Raw genomic sequence first — 20291 nt, 5'->3', positions numbered from 1 at the left:
ACAAGACCATAAGCAAATCTATATTCTACCAGTACTAAATTTTGAGCTAGTCTGGCAGGTTCCTTAAGATTTTTTTATTGCACATTTTTTATTTAAGAACATAGAAATGCCATGGAGGGGTATTTTTCTCCGATTTGCTGTATTTTACATCAGGATAAAACTTACAATACACTAATGTGCGTGGATTTGTATATCCCATAATGCAAGAGTTAATCAGATTTGTAAGATATTGAACAAACTCACTGTTTCCTCTGAATGACACTAATAAACTGTACATGGTTGTTAGCATTCTTTGGATTAATTGAATGTAACTTTTAAAGTTGTTAATCCACTAATATAGATTTACCTTGAATAGCCTTATTGTAAGGTTTTAAAAGAACCATTTGTTCTACCCTGGAACAAATTTAATGGATGATAATTTATTTATACCCTTGATCAGGAGCCAACATGTGGAAGAATCCACTATGTTTCCTAAAATAATTAGGTTTATTAGAAGCAAGATATTCATAAAAAACAGGGGGCAAATATGGTGTCTGAATTGCTAAAGAGGAGAACAGAAAGAAAATCTTTCTCCTTGGTCTTTGTTCCTTTCCTTAAATGAAACTACAAACTGCAAAATGCTCAGGAATTTAATTATAGACATCTATTCATGGCTAAGATTTATTCAACTTTTAAGAGAAACACCATCACTTCTGCAATTATAAAATACTAAAATCTCAGAGTTCTTTTACCTGTGAGTTCCCTTTTTACTGCTAGATTAGCTGGGCAGGAAGCATTTGTGAGACCCATATTAGCTGGTGCCATTCCCTGGTCACTGTTATATATATCCAAAATGCTGCTAGATAGCTTGAGGGGTAGGGGGAGGAAAGAAGAATAAGAAAAAATATATTAAAATAAGTTAAAGACTTAAAAGATTTTAAAAAACCATAAATACAAAGAGCAAACTTTTTTTAATATGTCTGGTGTTCTTTAGAAGTAGTTGTGTATATGTGTCTTAAGGTAAAGCTTACCTTTATGTAGTATTAAGTAAAATTGAAAATGAAGCATCACAGTCTGCCACTGTTCCACAGGCAGCTTTCTAAGTGCCCTTTGTGTGGATTTCAGATGCAGAGTGATGGCAGGATACGGCTCCCAGTGTCTGTTTTTCGATTACTTCTATACCATATTTTCCAATAACAGGAATACCACAACTGCATTTCAAACATGAATTAGGTTGAAAGTAAAAATAACCTTGCTGGTTTTGACCTACTCCCCAGTGATTTTTTAACCACATCACTAAATTCTGAATTGGCACTTCATACTGCAGCTGGTTTAGCAGTATAAAGATTCAGTGACCCATATAGATGCAATAGTTAAAATTAGAGTGGACAGAACATCAAAGAATATGCTTTAAGGAAAGAAACTCTGCTGTTGTCAGGATAAACCAGATAACCTAATGGTTTTAACATGTATAACATACACGATAATGTATACCATTGCCCTTGTTACCTTCTAAAATGTAATATAACATTATTTAAATAAACCCATAGAATGCACTTAAAGAGAAGTAAGGCTAAATTATATTTCTATGGATTCCAGATAATTACCCAAATATTACTTTTACTTGAGTAATTTTACATATCTGAAATAACTGTAAAATGTGTAAAAGCTTAGTAAAGAACATTTCAGGTTTTGCTTAGTTTCTATGACCATATAACCAACCTTCCAGCGTTGATGATTATCTTATACATTTCTGTACATTCATATGAAAACAGCTGTATAAAAAGAGTCCAAGTCCAGACTCACAAAAAAAGATTTGTATTGCTATTGCCTTCTAAGGCAGTGAGAGCAGCATATTTTTTTCATTTTATCATGCATACAAAGTTTGTGCTGATATTTTTTTTTCTTGCCGCCAACACACAAGGACTCAGAAATTGAGTTTGGGTCCATCTGGCCAAGAAGAGAGGAGAAAAAAAAAAAGGGCGGAGGAAAAAGTGGGTGAAAAAAAGTGACGAAAATTGTGGGTAGAACTACTGACTTGAGACAGAAAAGCATGAAAGGAAATAAGGAGTTATTTAAGAAAATTGTTTTTCATAGAGAAGAAAACATGTTTTTACAGTTCTGCCCTGCACCCATGGATCCTGAAACACCCTGGAGTTTTTCAGGCTGGTCACTGAGACACCAACCATAGATCTGCTGGGAACTAGCTTTTTTTAGGCTCTGATCATTTCTTTTCTTGTAGAGACTGTGAGCTTCGCCACAAGCTGTTTTGAATGGAGAAACTTTTCCAATGAGATGCTTAGTGTGAAATTCTTCCATGGCAGTGCTTGCTGTATATTTATATTAAATCTGAAATTTTAAATGTTTTATTTTTAAATAATGATTTTACTACATTAACTAATAACTTTACTAAATTATCTGAGAACCTAAGACGTGTTAAATTCTCCCAGTCGTATAACCTACGATGAGATGAAGGAATCGGGATTCTTTCTGAATACACATAAATAACACGCTCATTTTTGAAGTAGCGGTTTATTACTTAGGAGAACTGACAATTCTTAAACACCATTAGAAATCACAACAGCAAGTCAGTTTTTAAAATCTGCTTACATATTTGATCTCTCAATGAAAATACTTTTTAAAAGAATGTTTGGAATTCAGTTGAGTATTACTCAAGAACAAGCTATGTTTAATATGCAGGATTTGAATGCTAAGCGCATTTGCCCGTTAAGCACCTTTGTTTCATTCCAGAGTGGTAAACTGACAAGTATTGCAGAATTCACTGCAGCTTTACCTTCGCATTTTCTTTGTTCCAGGGCTAGTATAACTATATTACAAGAGTGAAGTCATATTAGCTCTAGACACATATTTAATTACTTCCTACATTCATGTAAATAAATTTGGCTTATTGAAATGATATGAAAACAGAATGATATAAAAAATTGAGAGTCAATGTGACTCCTACACTTACTCCAATGGACTTTGGATAAGGCTGTTATATGGTTTAGGCTACGGTTTTTGTGAAATTCTAGGAAATAGTAACCACTGAATATAATATAATCTAATAAATAATCTAACAAATGAGAAATGCCTATCTATCATATTTTATATATTCCAGATAGCTGTGTACGTGAGGTCAATAACTTGCATGAAACTGGTGGTAATCTTTTCAATTTATAAGGTTATCAATACCATTAATGAAAAAATCACAACTGTAAACCACAGTTTGACACAAACACATGAGATACATCAAGGATTACTTCTAATTTGCAAACAGTGGTTCAACTTTATCCTCCAAATATAGTTAAATTTTTATAGTCTATTCACAAAAATGTGAATTCAAATGATAAGGCCCAAACCCAAGAGAAAAGGTCATGAATGGCTAACTTAGCTGGTAATGAAAAAATAATACCAACACACCTGAAAGTTCAGAATTGTGTGAGGGTTCAAAAGGGGGTGAGTGAACTCAACTTAAAACCACAGGTAGACATTTCAGCTGAATTTGATAACACAGTTGATGGAAGCACTTCTATCTAAAAAGGCTGCCATTGTCTGGAGTGATAAGAGTTCATACGCCTCCTTCCATCAGCAGAACCGCTGGGGCAGTGTCATCCCACACAGCCGGGGCTGCAAGCGAGCATCTGTCCATGGTCTATGTCTGGCTGCACTACTGCTTCCATCGAGCAGTGAAAGGCATGCAATATTTCCCCTATTGTCCCATATCATCTTTGTTTCACACAGACGGTCTCCAGAATTTTTCCCCTCATCATTTGGCAATTTTTCTCAGTCATTAGGAAAACAGAGTCATAACTCCATGTGGAGATGACGCAAATGAAATCCAAACCCAAGTCATTCATCGACTGATGGCTACAATATTATAAACTCACTAATTCAAATGATTCACACATGTGTTAATCCAGAAGGGATAGGCAAGGATGGAGAGGTGGTGGGGTAGCCCTGTATGTTACGGAATGTTTTGTCTGTCCAGAGGTTAATGATGGTGATGATCCAGTTGAGTGTTTATGGGTAAGAATCAGGGGGAAGGCCAACAAGGCAGGTATGATGGGAGTCTGCTATAGACCACCCAACCAGCATGAAGAGGCAGATGAAATATTCTATAAGCAGCTGGCAGAAGTCTCACAATCGCTAGCCCTTGTTCTCATGGGGACTTCAACTTAGCAGATGTCTGCTGGAAATACAATACAGCAGAGAGGAAGCAGTGCAGGAGGTTCCTGGAGTGTGTGGAAGAAAACTTCCTAACACAGCTGGTGAGGGAGCCAACTAGGGAAGGTGCCCAGCTGGACCTGTTGTTTGTGAACAGAGAAGGACTTGTGGGTGATGTGATGGTTGGAGGCTGTCTTGGGCGTGGTGATCACAAAATGATAGTTTTCGATTCTCGGAGAAGTAAGGAGAGGGGTCAGCAGAACTCCTCCCTTGGACTCCCAGAGGGCAGACTTGGCCTGTTTAGGAGCCTGGATGACAGAGTCTGTTGAGAGGCAGTCCCAAAAGGCAAAGGGGTTGAGGAAGGCTGGACATTCTTCAAGAAGGAAATCTTAAAGACACAGGAGCTGGCCATCCCCATGTGCCAAAAGACGAGCCGGCAGGGAAGAAGACCAGCTGAACAGAGAGCTTTGGCTGGAACTCAGGAAAGAAAGGAGACTTTATGACCTTTGGAAGAAAAGGCAGGCAACTCAGGAGGACTACAAGGATGTCATGTAGTTATGCAGGGAGAAAATTAGAAGGGCCAAAGCCCAACCACAACTTAATCTGGCTGCTGCTGTAAAAGACTGTAAAAAAAGTTTCTATAAACACATTCGCATCAAAAGGAGGGCTAAGGAGAATCTCCATCCTTTATTGGATGCAGGAGGAAACATAGTGACAAAGGATGAGGAGAAGGCTGAGGTATGTAATGCCTTCTTTGCCTCATTCTTTAATAGAAAGACCAGTTGTTCTTGGGGTATCCACCCCCGTGAGCTGGAAGACAGGAATGGGGAGCTGAATGAAGCCCCCATAATCCAAGGGGATTGTTTAGTGATCTGCTACACCACGTAGACACACACAGGTCTACGGAGCCAGATGGGATCCACCCAAGGGTACTGAGGGACCTGGTGGAAGTGCTCACCAAGCCACTTTTCAATCATTTATCAGCAGTCCCGGCTAGCTGGGGAGGTCCCAGTTGACTGGAAGTTAGCAAATGTGACACTTTCTGCCACACCATTAAAGAGAAACTTTGATCTAATGTTAACTGTCCTAAATTATTCTCCCAAACTTGGACATCAGAGAATAACCCTATTCAACAGCACTGTCACAGAGAGCCTACAAATTCTCACTCATTCACCTATTTTGAAAGCACTAATTTCTGAGCTGCAGAATCTGTCTTTCCAATTGAAACATTCACAGGTGTGACAAATATGACCATTTTTAATAACCCATAGGTAGGGTACTCTTGGGGAATAGACAATGGTAGGTTTGACCCTCCTTAAGTCTGTCATCATCTCAGCCAGTGCTCTGAAGGATTGGATAACAGAAGAAACAGTTTACTCATCTGGCCATAAAAAGGACACACAAAAAAAGGTTCTTTTCTTCATACCTACAACCCCTCCAGATTTAGGATTGCTGTCTCCCTTCAGCATTTGTCTGGATGATTCTGCTTAGTACAAAAGCAGGTGTGCCAATCACAGTATCTACTGCCTCTTTCTTCCTGTGCATTTAGTAGAAATCTCAAGTATATTGTAATGGCCACTACGATGGGTAAGTGGCTGCTTTGTGGATAGAGCCATTGGTGATCTCCCTTTGACACGCTGCCTTCATTCTCGGTTAGCCAGAACAGCATTTTCACACTTACAGTAGGGCAAAGTGGGTATAAAGCACCAGTAAATTAGACTGCCTTTGACAGTCGCTTCGCTCCTACAGAAATGGTGACACATGGAAAAATCTGCTATGAATTAGTGTGAGAGGAATAACTCTCGGTGTCAGGATTCAGGATCAGGAGAAGAAATAGGGGGTGATTAATCTGATCTGTCTTGGACACTTAGAGTGAACTGAATCACCTCTGTTTCTTCTTGACTCCAAAGAAAGCCTGGGGTGACTGTTGCAAGCTTTCCACATGTGCCTCCTCACAGAACCTCACTGTGCTCCTAATATGAAAATTTCCAAACAAACTCTTGTTTTAAAAATCACATAAGAACAACAAAGCAAACCATACTGGATCTTTCTTGACAAATATTCACATTTCTGATTATGAGGGAGTTTTAGAAATACAAAGTAAAAAATATACCAAAGTATTTTGTTGAAACTCTCTACCTCAATTTGCCCTCCATTGATGTCAAGCATGGAAAGTCCCAAGGAATTTCCTTGCTAATATTACTGAACACTGAGAACAATCTTAAAATAGAAATTGGCCAATTCTGATACAACATGAGGAAAGATACTTTTTTTGTCTGTCAGAGCAGGAAGCTCTTTTAGAAATGTAGACATCTGGGAAATAACAGATTTTTAAATTACAAAATTAAAATAAATAGCACAATATGTTAGAGAAATTGTGTGTCAAAATACATCTAGTTGTTTGGATATGCACTAAAACTCCATACACCATAATGCAATCTGTTTCTTACAATGTCATGTAAGCAGGGAAAGTTTTTACAGTACTGAGGCTTCAAGTACCTTCCAGTTCTACATTACAAGATAAATATACAGACCGACATAATCTTACAAAAATCCAGTGCAATCTTACTAAAAGTAGAAATCATTGCAATGGCATAATTATATGATATGTGTACAATGATAATCTTACAATTACATAGCACTGTCAAACCTGATGAATCCCAAAGCACTTTAAAACTCCAGCTGATTACACTGCATCAAACGCATGTTCTTTCTTTCAGTTTAGAGATGTGGAAACACAGACATTTGTGTATGAAAATTCATAAGTCCCAGAAAGTAATCTATTTATCCTGCAGGTGTCATGAGCTATATTGCTTCACACCTGTGTTGCTCTGAGAAGTCCTGGTAAGTCACATAGTGTCCAACCTTTCCCTTCGTAATGCACACGTGAGCACACGCATATTAAAAATAGCAGTATATAATTAGCCATTTTTCCTGCTTCTAACATACAGCCAGCTTTGGACAAAAGATTAACAACCTTTAACGCAGCAAATGGTTAAGTGGGAATAACCAGTGACAATGTGGTACAGGAAGAGAATAATACTATATCTAATTAAAACTGCAAGGAGAATTAAAGAAAGCAGACTGTAATTAATGAAGTTAGCATTTGGCAAGGACACTGGGGTTAACGTCCTTCTTTTTGTGTAGAGTGTCATGGGATCTTCAATGCCTGTGTGCAAAGACTGGAACATGAGAATTTCCATTCACGGGGCTCAGTCCTGAAAGATGCTCAACTTTGAAGCTTAGACTAATTATGAAAGCAAACTTCAGCTGAAGTACCTGAGCTAGAAGTGTCTGCCTTGAGCTCGGCAGCACCTCGCAAGGGCCCGTGACCTTGTGCTTGCTGGCAGTGTCCAAGACAAGTACTGTAAAGGCCTCATCCAGAGGAGCTTGTTATATTCAATACTTGGGTCTGAACTGCTATGCAGGCAGGATTGTGTGGCAAACATTAAGGGTTCATTACTTGCATGGATGTCTGGCAATGGACAGCTGTGATCACAATCTGCAGTCTCTAATACCAAGTTATGGCGGTTTTTTAAAGGAGAACATCACTAAGCCAGGAAAAACATTGCCTCATTAAGGGAAATCATGTGGTATTCCAAATCCCATAGCATGGCAGCTATTGGTAAATATCATGTAATTTCAAGGAAGACTTAAACCAAAGAGTATTTCCTTATCTTCCAGGAATGAAAGAGAAGGATTCTTAATATGATAAAAAAATATACAGATACAGGTTGTCTGTGTCTGTCACCTGTAGTCCCTAAACAGCTCTATGTCACGATAATGTTCACTTACATGATCACATACAATTGAAGTATTTTTCTGTTTTGGCTAATCTTTGCATGATGTGTTTGTCTTACAGTAACACTCAAGCCTCTAAGGATCATGGCTCTATCACAGGCAATGTTGCACAGCTAGAAAATAACAGCCCAACCCTCTCCTGAATTCAGCTAGATTTTTCTTAATTTGAAAATACTGCTGAATGTGGTAATGCCCAGTCTGGACTGGAAAGCATTTCCTGGATATTGGGTTCATTTAACATACCATCACGTAATCCGTTTCAGAAAGTAATAATGTTCTGTCTAAAATCAATTAAATCAATTAAGTTTCACATCTCCAATATTTTTATTTGGAGTATGTTCCAAAGGTGGAATGATTGCAAAATATTGTTAAAAATCTTTCTTTTTATTTCCATTCCTAGACAAATTTTGTTTTAGTTTTGTGTCACTTTTAACTTCTATAGTTTTCATTGTTTAACATCCCCATGTGATTATTGTGAGTGACCATAGCTCCCTTAAGCCTTTGGTTTGCTAAGTTGAATAGGCCATGCTTCCTTAGCCAGACTTCCCATGCTATGATGTGTCCTAACAGGCCTCTCTCTACCTTTCCTGCTTTGAATTAGTTTTTCGGAAGGGTGGACACCTTTATTTGTCTACAGCATTCTAAAAGTTTTGTACCCAGTGAATTCTGCAGTGGATATTTCCTTGTAATCTCTCGGAAATCTCTCTCGTGATGGATCCTAAGATCATATTTATCTCCTTTTTGCAGTCCCATCACTTTGATGGCTTACAGTCGTCCTCTGAGCAACTAATGTAACCAGATCTTTCTCTGTCATCTCCAGTTAATGAGCTCTCAGCTTACTGCAGACATTCCTGTTATTAGTATTTAAATGAATGACCTTGCACTCAGTACTATTACATTCCTTCCATTTATACTATTCTGTCATCACAGTCATATAATTCTTCCTCTATGATATCCTCATCCTCCTTTGTATTGGCAATACTTTCTACTTTTGCTACCTCAGTAAATTTCATCAGCATAAACGTATTTTTTGTACCAAGGTCACTAATGAAAATATTAAATAAACTGAAGCTGAGGATTGATTCTTGGAGCACTTCATTAATATCTTCTCTTTTAACAAAGTCTTTATCATCTCTTTAGCTTGCCCCTTAACCTGAAAAGAATCCTGTTCTGTTGCTTTCTATATAATCTCTATTGCATTTTATTAATATGCATTCATAAAAGAAGGATACAATCAATAAACCCTGGATATGCAGGACTAGCCAGAAAGACTAATTCCAGTAGCAGACAGCTCTCCATACATCCAAAAGGATGTCACGAATCACGGAAGTGATGGAGGATATATACAATTTTAAGGAGCAGACATCTTACATGTTCTCGTTGCCTAAAATTGCTAAATCCTAGGATAGCAAAAGCTTTTCACCAAAGGCATCTGGACTGTTCCAAGAGGTCAAAAAAATCCATCAGCTAGCCTGCTTTCCCTTGAGGGACCTGGGAACAGGCAGCAGGAGGGACTGACCTGTTAGTGGAGGCTTATTTCCAGCTACCATTTCTCTCAGGGTCTAGTTCCTCACAGTCACATTCACAAGCCCAAATGTACGATCAGAAGGGTGAAGATGCCCCCAGAAAATACAGAGGTCAGGACCGGACTGCCTCTACCAGAGCTCTTCATTCTGCCCAGGTCGGAAGAGCCCATGAAAAAGAGGGCAAGTGGGAAGCAAGCTGCAGGAATAGTCCTGCTAGCAGAAACTTCCTTTGCTACCCTCTTTTGCAGGGTTAATAACCGCAGACACGCAACTCACCAAGTGTGTCTACATGCCTTTATTTCCCGCAGTATCAGACGTACGGCAGAGCAGCTGTGCGTACGGCTGGTTCTGAGGATCATTGGCCCTATTGCACGTGGTCAGATTGCCTGTCCTGCACCTACAGACTCCGCAAACAGGGTAGCCTAAGGCGTGCTGCTTTACTGGTCACGAGAAGAAACTATGTAGCTGCCTAAACTGGAAGGTTGGGTACTATATCTGCAAGAAAAAAATCTCTTTTGGTGCTTGGTAAAAATCAGTACTTGCTCAGACTGCATCTAGAATGAAGTGTTCACATGTGAAATATTAGTACAATATTTTATCCTTTCCCACCCCTAAATATACCCCACTTAAATCATGTTCTCATGAACCTAATTGATAGCATCACTTCAAAGAACAGTTTTGTAAAATGAGGCTACTTCTTCTTCTTAGCCACAAAACATGTTAGCACCCATCTATTTCAGTGTGGTTCTTGCTTATTCATTTTAATTAAAAAAATCAAAGCAGGGATTTTACAAAGTTTTTGTACTATTATCCCATGTATGCATTCCAAATGTAGAAATCTAAATTTGGCACTGTGTCCACAGTTCATTTTACACATCAGGTAAAAGTTTGTTCACTATTTTTGTTACCAGGGTGCAAAACATAAAAAACACAAACTTAATTCCTTGTCATTCCTTTCCTATTTATTCATGACAGGTAAACAAAACTTTTTTCAATCTTTGAAGTTTGCAGATTAACTTCAAAATATGCACTGAATTTGGCCAAATAGTGAGTTGATCAATAAGTGTATAATAACCCAGTCATTGGAAATCCATTTTCTAAATAGCAATATCTGGTATACCGGCTGTTTCCAGGTTTTGACAAGGGAAAAACTGGAGTAATTCTTGTATCTTCAACGTGGGTTTTAGTAAATTGTGCCTTTTCACCTAATTCAAAGGTATTGCAGACAGGATGCATAATCTTGTGGGTCAATCCAAGTTGTACTCAGAAGACTGGGGTTCAACCTCTGCCTTTCTTTTGCAACTGCTGTGTGGTTTGAAGAAAGTTGAACAACATAAGCTGTGATATCTTTTTTCTTTCTAGGGATGTGCTTACACTGTCAACTGTCAAAAAAGTTGTAGTATACCGGTTTTAGAGTTTTAGGTCCTTCTGTAATTGCAATACAAAATACTTATACTTGAAAATAGATGGTCTTTAGTAAGAACTAATACCCAAATGTTCCAGTTCCTCTTTTTATTATCTAAAGAGAACAGCAGAAAAGCAAATGCTTCCCTTTTCAGACTTGTTTTCCTTTGAACAAATTGTATCTCCTTCTATATTTATCTTTAACATGGTTCATAATTACACACTCCTCAACCAGGACTTAATGTTCAGATATATTATATTACATATTATATATTATGCATGAAAACTGGTTCATTTTTTATCTTCAAATAATGATCATCAAGCTGGTTCATTATTCAACAGAGAAAAATGAACTCTGTTCATATTCCCAGCTACAGTACATTCCTGCCCTGATGGTATACATAGAAGTCCATTGTCTAGATAAATGTCTGATCAAATATGACCAAGCAAAGGAATTTTCTGGAGCATCAGCCTTTTGCAAGAGGGTTCTGTTCTTTCAACTGTCATCTCTTAATTATATGTTTTTAGCTGTTCTTGGCTTTTCTTGTTAGAACACTAACATAACAGACACTGACCAAAAGAGAAGTGATGTTGTGATACTGTCATCATCCAACCTGTGGCTGGAAATCAAACGTCACAGAAGTACTGCCCCACTAACATCCAGGGTCTGAAACCCAAAGATGACAATTAAATGACAGCTCCGTTAGCTGTTTTACTAAGATTATTTCACTAGCAACACCAGCTAATGCACTAAATCGTTGTTCAATCCAACTTCTATTTCTCTGGCTACAGTATGCAAATGCATATACCAAATCATTCAAATTCTTCCTCTAAAAACAATGAACAAATGTCAGCACAAAACCACAAGAAAAGTGAAACATTGAGACTGAGGGACAAGTGAAAACCAGATTTTTTTGAAGGATTAGAATATTGGGCATTTGATTTTAAATATAGGTGCTAACATGTCTATTACCAGTATTTATGTGATATATTTTATATATGTATTATATGCTTTGTATTATGTCCTCTTACATTTCACGTATCACCTAAGTATCTGAATACATTACAGTAAGGTATTTACTGATTTCTGCGATCTAGCGTGTTCAGATGGATTAATATGTACTTTGCAGAGTTTCATTTTGGTTGGAATTCCTTTCTGTAGCAGTTGATTTCTGATACATTCACAAGTGTTTATTTCTAGTGTAAATATAAATGCATAGTTAACTACTTCATAAACCACCGTACATATGTGGTAAAGGTCATAGAAGGCCTTGGTTGATGGAGAAGGAGGTGCTAAGAAAAGCAGTTGTATCTTTTAGGGTTTTATTTCTTAAAACAGCCTTCAGGAAATCCTTGTGTTTCCCACAAGTTAGTTTTATCGTGCAGTAAGAAGATTGACTATGCCTGGAGAGCAAAGTAAGTGGCCACTGTTGCTGCGCATGACATCACAAGTCTTTTATTCAACCTGTGTAAATGCCATTGACAGAAATTCCTAAAATTTAGCTCCAGAAGCGATCATAACCTATATGCTACAGACCCCAAGGAGCCTGATGTAGTCTTCTCTATTATCTGTCATTACTGAGGAGCTCAGGTCTTGCATTGCTGTATGCAGACAGCAAGAGACATGCAGTAGAGGCTGTGCATCAGGGCTTTGGGATAACACAGAGTCTGCCTGGTGGCCCCAAACAGCAGGAATTTTTTTGCAGATCCTGCTGCACAGGAGCTTAGAATTAGTGAGGAGTGCATATTAGGAGAACTAGAAACTTGTTTTACATCTCCTTTAGTTTTACGTCTGTTCAACGTGTGTTAAGCTCTGAGATGAAGACCATGTTTGTAAGAGGTACTTACATACAAACAACTGTGTGTTTTAGAGTAATAGTTCCATTTATATCTATTTACCTTTCTGAAAGAGAAAACCAAAGAGGAAAAAAAGGAACTTTTCCTTCATTTCATAGTTATGAAAAAATTTACTCCAGTTGCATGAAGCTTGAGTCTTCTGGCTCCCTTCAGCCAGAGGGGTCTACCCCCAAAACAGAGAAGGGTTATTAGACATTGTGCTGTTACACTGTTAGAGACGGTGCTGAGCTATTTGGGCATTTTGCACAGCTTTTGAGTCCTGCAGCTATGTGAAAGCTGACCACAGTTCTTCTCCTGACCCAAAGTATTGTATGCTCTATTCCATGAAGACCTTTTCTACGGCACGAGGTAAATTGTAAACACTCACACCCAATCTATTTGGAGTACTTAAAGCAGGCAAGAGAGCTGGACACTGCCCACTCCAGCCTCAAACTACTATATTGTGTGAAATACTGAAAACAAACCTTCATCTGGCATCCGTATGACATTCAAAACAGCAGAGGCAGTGATAGCAAAACACTCCTCCTGCTGCAGAAAACAGGCCTGAGGAGTTCTCAGTTTGTGCATTTCACTGTTAGTTCTCTGCAACTGAAAGACACAATTTCCTATCTAGCACCTCTATACTACTGAAGAAAGACAAAGAAAATATTTGCTCACCAGTTTTATTTTTGAGGAGTCTATTATTTCCTCAATAGCTACCGACTGTTCCTTCTCCTTCATTTTTCTTTTTCGTTAAACTTGGAAACGATACCAGGGAGTGCTATACAGGAGTTTATATACTTAGGTGAACTTTGATTCTTCCTTGGACTTTAAGACTAATCTAGTGTAGAATGTGATTGACAAAGCATTTTCATTGATGTTATGCAGCCTTTTCAAGTTACCCAACCTAAGCAAATGAGGTTGTTAATGTTTACTCTGGCCCTTTCTCTAAAATAGTTTTGAACTTTAGCAGATTTTATACACTTACAAAGGTTGCCAAATGACATCGGTATTCACTAAATAAAAATACTCATGATTATGCAGCAGGGGGCTGCCTAGATCAGCAATGCTATATGCACCTCTAATGGAAACCTGGTTTTACTTCATGACTGAATAATCACAGCAATTATTGAATAAAAGACTTTGGAGGATACTTAGTTGAATATCTTTTTTCTGTATGATTTCTGGGAATGGGACAGGCAGCAGTTTTTGTAATCCATCCAGATGGTAACCATCAGTATTTGACAAATAATTAATACAAATACAAATTATTCATGCCATGATGAGAAACTGTGACCTCAAAGACCTTGTACTAGCAGTGAGATTTTGCAGACAGAGTGCACTGTGCTTTTATCAATAAATAGTGTTGCCATAAAATCAAATGCAGAGTTAACAGATGTAATCAGAACTTTATACCAGCTGTAGTTAACAGAATCATAAAAATTAGAGAAGGAAAACATCTATCCTGTCCTGTCCTGATCTAACCTCTCTCTACTCCATGCCTGTACAACACAAGGTTTTTCCAAATGCCAGAGGAGCTCAACAAATACAAGTGAGCCACAGGGCAACTGAGGATTTTCTCCGTAAGCTGTTTTCCTGCAAGAGTGAATAGAAGCGGAGCGATCCCAACTGACTTGACTCCAAAGTGGACTTTAAGCAGACCATAGCTCCCAATCTTAATGAAATCGTGCGCTATGAATGTATGAAATGAAGTCAGGCAAGTGAAGCAACGAAGCCTCCCAGGATCCCTCAAGAGGTGACCTATTCCAAGGCAACGCCTTCGCCCAGCACCGCGCTCCCCGCTCTGTCACCTTCCCCACCCCGGCTGGCCCCCGGCGCAGCCCTGCCATCCAACGGCTAGCAAAACCTGGTGCTTTGGCTTCCCCTCTCTGCTAGTGATTTAATTCTTCTTTTCCCGGCATATAAAACCCACGTACATCAAGTCAGATTCAAAGGAGGACCAAAGAAATTTGCTTAGCTTCACAGATAGACAAAGTTCCCAACAACAGATTCATTGCTTGTGACAGCTCTAAATCTCTGAGGTGATGTGGACTTCAAAGCACCAGTGACACCGTAATGATTTCAGCACACAGTTAGAGCTGGAGCTGTTGGAGGAATTAATGCTGTTTCAAATCTTTAAATATTTCTTTCCTTTAAAGGAGAGAACCATTTTGGAAACTATTTTGGAGATTTTTTTTAAAAAAATAACTTGTTTTAACAGATATTTGCTGCAGCTTTGTCTAGGGCTACCAAGGCTATTCCATTCCCTGAGTGAGAATAATTCTTTAGATCACACTTATGGTGCATTTATCCATATATAATAATAAAATCTGTGCTTTCTATTGGTTAGAAGCCATTGCTTTTAGCAAACATTCCAGTTGGCAAGCTCATTCAAGGGGATAATTAAAGAGAACATTTCTTAAATATTATGAATAAATCAACATAGAAACATTTTTTTCTTGGGTCTATTTAGTACTGGACATGGTAAAAACTCAATGAAAAAGTTTTCCGTGGAGAAGCTTTCAATTTTCTCCAAAGCAATCCAAAAGGAACTGTTCCATTTTGTTTAGTCGTTCAATATTTACTACTTCAGCAACAGTCAGCCCAGTTGATTCAACATATCACCAGCTGGGCCGCTGCTGGTGATTTTTTGAAGACCAGTTTTATGGTAGTGCTCTGCCCCAAGCACTACTCTACACTGCTCCTTAGCTTTCACCACCACCTCTCTAATCATTACAGAGCCTCTCTCCCCAGGCTTCTTCAAGAATAATTCTGAAAGCTCTTGTTTTCTTGCACGCCAGAACAAAAGACAACTTAGAATCCTTGGAAATGTTCACAAAATTAAATTATTTTCTGGCCGGTGCCACCCAGCACGGTGCAAGAGAAGCCTGTGCCTTTGCAGAACATTAATACCCTCTCATTTTATTCTCATTCCAAGCCAGTCAATCTCCTAATGCGCTTGACGTAAGTTTTAGTGGACTGCATGTCAAGTAGAGGACATTATCCCAGTAGCTGTACTGTGATTATTTGGGCTACAGCAGTTATTTCTGAATGAAAGTACTGGTAAAATGCCAAATGTTTTCATAGAGATCACTGTTGTACTTGATAAATTACTAGGTTTTCTGGTGAGTCCTAGGGCTGTATACATATATCAGCAAAACAAAACAACATTTAGTAACAAGTAGAGGTTTACTAGGTCACACACTGTCAAATCACACCCTGAAAAGCACAGAGATCCTATTTTTTAACTCTGCTCTTTTCCGGCTCTCTTCACTGTGACTAATGCTCTCCACATCTGCCTTAATACAGCATGTTTCTTAAACTTCCTTTTTTCAGATATTAAAAGAAACGTAGACCACAGCTTTTTAGAACTTGCCCTAAACTTTTAATGATGGTGTCATACATGCTTTACATTAGCAGACCTGCACATCTACATTTCCTATGTTATACGCATTTGGAAGTTAATAAACTTTAAATTCACTACAGAATGTTGAATAGCCTGTGAGGATTTTGAATAGAATGAAAGTTTAATAAAAATGAAAAACGTTTACTTTTCAAATGTCTGTCACAGTAGCTGACATATGTAACGTTAATTTGCTTCTAAAACTCACTAATACATTATTTGTTTCATTTTTGTAATGATTCCTAGAAAGTCAGGAAGAAACCTGTTGCTCCTAGTATGATACTTAGAGAAGAAATTAATTTCTTACAATGTAGATGAATACGTTGCTGTCTGTTAGTAAACAGTTTCATAAAACTAAGTTATTATGAAAAGTAAAAATTACTTTAAATTGGTGTCATCTTCAAGTTTTTTTTAATTAAATCTTACCTTCTTTATGGTGAATAATCAGTTGTCATCAAATGATAGTTCATAAGAATAGTTATGATTTGATTTCAGCTATGTTTTCTGGACAAACATATAACTGGGTTTACAAATACATTCAGAAGAATCAAGACCTCTTGCATATATAGGGAGGATCTAGTCTTATATTTTAACTGAACTTCTAAAAAATGATTATAAAAAGTAGGTTTCTACCATTAGGGTACTCTTAAGACCAATAGAAACACAGCCAGAGAATTCCCTACTTTGAGCAATTCTTAAGTTACCACCCAAGCCCAGAGAGTTTTATGAAATTATGAATTTGGGTCCAAACACAATAAAAGCCAGACAATCCACTCATCAGAAGCTGTAATTATTTTAATGAGAGATGGAGGGAATGTTCTTGTTTTCACTTCTCTGATTCTACTAATACATGACTGTAATTCATTAATTCAGGGTCAGACAATGAGCCTCTGAGCAATTATTCACATGAGTGGTCTCATAGAATTCAATGTCCTCATTTAATGTGCCATTAAAATGGTACATGGTTGCATCTAACTAAAGCAAACATTAATTCATTGCAACACACAACAGGTAGCACTGCAAAGTCCCTAATCTCAGCCACTTTCTATTGAGAAAAATAAGAAAAGAAAATGGCTTCATGAGTTTGGCTTGTTCAAGAAAAGATTTTGCTGAAAAAACACCCTAGCCTCACACCACATTCTGAAAACCGAGAAAGTCAGATTTTTTTTCAGAATCTTAGAGAGACTACTCTGCACAGTTTAGGAAAATTCAAGACAATGCCAAGGAGGGAAAAATCTAAGATAAAATTCTAAAAATATTGAAGCATTACACTGGAGAAGTGTAAAGAGGTAGCAAACACCAAATCAGCCAGGTACACGGGCAACTCAGTCCCACTTGTGATCTCACTTACTTTATGTTGATGGCAGCCACCATAGCCAGGCGCCTTGTGCAGAAGTACATAAGAGGTAATATGAATCTTTGTTTAAGTAGAGCACAAAACCAGTTCCTCTTCTCAGGGGAATTAGATGTTCTCTCATTCCTGATCATGTCTCCTAGTCCAACACTGTTGTAATATATATATTTTTAACTCAGTTAAAGAAAATTTCATTACTTTTAATATGATAATGAAAAACTGGATCTAAAAAACTTATTTTCTACCTGCCTCTCTATCCTTCTCTATTGTACAGCTTATGACCAAAATTTTGCAGGTAGATTTAGGATGTTGCCTGAAAGATGCTATAAAACGGTGAGTCATGAGCTAAATGCCTGAAATCACCTCTATATGCCCATTTTTTTCATATATATTTGGAGTACACATTGCCAAAAGGGAAGACAGAAGAGGCAGAGACACTGCTTGATTGCTTCCACACTGACGCAGTTCGCATGCCTTGTTGAAGGCAGGCTATATTTTGCCATAGTATTGCAGAGAGATTTGGAAACACATGCTATTCCCTGGCTTACCTACTAGCCTGGTGACTTCCCCAGCACAAAAACATATAAACACCATTATCTGGCCCACAGACATTGCAGGAGTCTCAAACCTTTGCAAGTAAGATACCAGCTAACAGTAGTTGCATATTTCCTTGCTCATCAAGAGTGGGGTATTCAATACATTTTAGAGAGATATGTCCTTCATGGCTGAAGATAAAGGCTAATGAGGCTGGAATTAGCAAAGATTAACATCATCCAGTTTTAAGAGGTGTTGAGGGAGTATGAATCTAATCCAAAACCCAGAATTCATGCCTCTCATCACCATCCCACAGTACCACACCTGAAAGGATCCTCCCCTGCCTCATGTTAATTTAGGCCAAAATATTAAATCCCTCCCCAGTGAGCATTTCTTTGTTATGTTCTGTACTGAGGTATGTATAAATCAGTCTGACTGTATTAGTTCTGTAGGTGGCATGCAAATGCCAGTTATACATGGAACAATTAATTGCCCTTAATACTGGACCGTGTAGCGGGCAACACAGAGGCATAGAGATCTTATCTCCTAAGGTATTTTTGTAGCCAATGATGTTCTGTAGCCAGAAAAAGATGTTCCTTTAGTGGGTGATTAAGAGCAAGCACCTGACTCTGTATTCTGAAATGAACTTTGTAGACTGTCGAAGCCTGTGAAAATCCTTCTGCCTTCACCAGAGTGAAGTTTCCCTTTATCAGTACCCATTTTAAGGCCCTGAGGACAAAATCTGTGGAAAACAGTTCCCAAGATAAATTAGGGTTGAGAGGACAAAGAACTTCCCTTCTATGAAGTGTGTTGCATTACAGTTCTTGATAGGCATTGTTTTCACACATAATAATGCTCTATGCATTGTTGTGTCCAGAAAAGGTCCATCCTTCTTATTCAAATGTGTAACATATATGGAAATGTAAGCAGCCTTTGTTAATCCTCTGTCATTTCTTTACAAAAAGATGTTACAAAAGTATAAGTTTGTTACATTTAATCCTATAAAACATTTCACCTAAAAAGTTCCATTTCTCATCTTTGCCCTTAAAATTATTTAACTAAGAGCAACTTGACTTTATGAAAGTCAAGAAATAGAGCCCACCCTTGTTTCAGCGTAAGTCACTGGAGAAACTACTGTACTGTAGAAAATATTACATGGGAAGGGTTTTTTTGGGGTGAGGTAGAAGGATCTTTAAGCAAGACTTTAAAAGGCCTTCTAGGGTCTAGAGTCTCTAGAGTCTCCTCTTATCCATAGTGCTGCATGGTACTTAGTACCTCGAACGGGTTATGTGCCAGACCTGGTGCTGGGCTAGAACCCCAAATGCTATTGAGACCACTTAAAACAGCTGTGTCCCACCACGTTGGAACCCCTTCCTGTAACATTTGTTGACAAAAAGACGAACAACCGAAGAGAAAGGGGAATAGTCCACTGATAGTACTGCTTAAGCCTCTGAAGTGTGACGTGTGCTTGAATCACTCAGTGAAATTCTCTATAATAAACAGCAAGATGAAATTCCACAAAATACTTACAGTTCTTTGCATTAGTAGAGGAGTTTCAGAACAACCTATCCCTTCATCATTAAAACTTGATTCCATATTGATTATGTCTTCAATCACCTCTTCCATCTAATAAAATAATATTTTAAGACCAATCATTACAAATAATAATGGAAACAATGTTATTCTGAAAATACAGAGGAACTAATTTTGAATATTTATTACAGTGTTAAAACTGAATTTCAGAAGTTTACATTTTAAAATTCAAACAATTCAAGCATTTTTACACAATATTCACATTTTTTACTTCTTGTGGAAACAGTTTTTGTGGTTTAGCAAGTTACTTCTTTCCTCCCAAACACCAGCCCATTCCCCTTTTTTAACCCCTTATTGCAACACCAAGATCAGATGACAGGAGTGCATTGCTAAGTTGTAACTGTGAGCTGTCACCTTCATCAAATGTGTCATATCCACAGTGTGTGGTTGCATTGGTGCAGGAAGGCTGAAAGGAACCTGTGGTTCTGCAAGAGCGTGAGTCACTCAAGATTTGGTGGTACACACTGCTCTCAAGATTCAGCAGGCAAAGGTTTGTGTTGTGTTTGGCAGTACACTGGATGCTTCTCCAGACAGCCTTCTGGTCCTAATCTGAATCAAAAACTACTGAAGCAGATGGAATAACGAACAAGTTACTTGGGATGAAACAGTGAATACTTTGCAGACCTATCAACATAGATTTGGATGAGGTACAGCATGAGTTTTCAACGATAATTTTGGTCTGGCTCTGTTCACAGAG

The 20291-nt window shown here is 38.1% G+C and overlaps 1 protein-coding gene across 1 annotated transcript in view; it reads right to left on the bottom strand.

The window, feature by feature from the left end:
- Positions 1-20291, bottom strand: part of TFEC (transcription factor EC) — a 92805-nt gene that overhangs the window by 18769 nt on the left and 53745 nt on the right. Inside the window, exons 4-5 of the mRNA XM_049813561.1 lie at positions 19532-19627; positions 732-846 (exon numbers count right to left, since the gene is read on the bottom strand). Coding sequence (XP_049669518.1) covers positions 732-846; positions 19532-19627 — 211 coding nt within the window. The remainder of the gene's footprint in view (positions 1-731; positions 847-19531; positions 19628-20291) is intronic.

The sequence above is a fragment of the Accipiter gentilis genome, chromosome 11, assembly GCF_929443795.1.
Source record: "Accipiter gentilis chromosome 11, bAccGen1.1, whole genome shotgun sequence".
Lineage (NCBI taxonomy): Eukaryota > Metazoa > Chordata > Aves > Accipitriformes > Accipitridae > Astur > Astur gentilis.
Note: the sequence above shows the minus strand (reverse complement) of the source record. Positions and strands in the feature narration are given on the sequence as shown.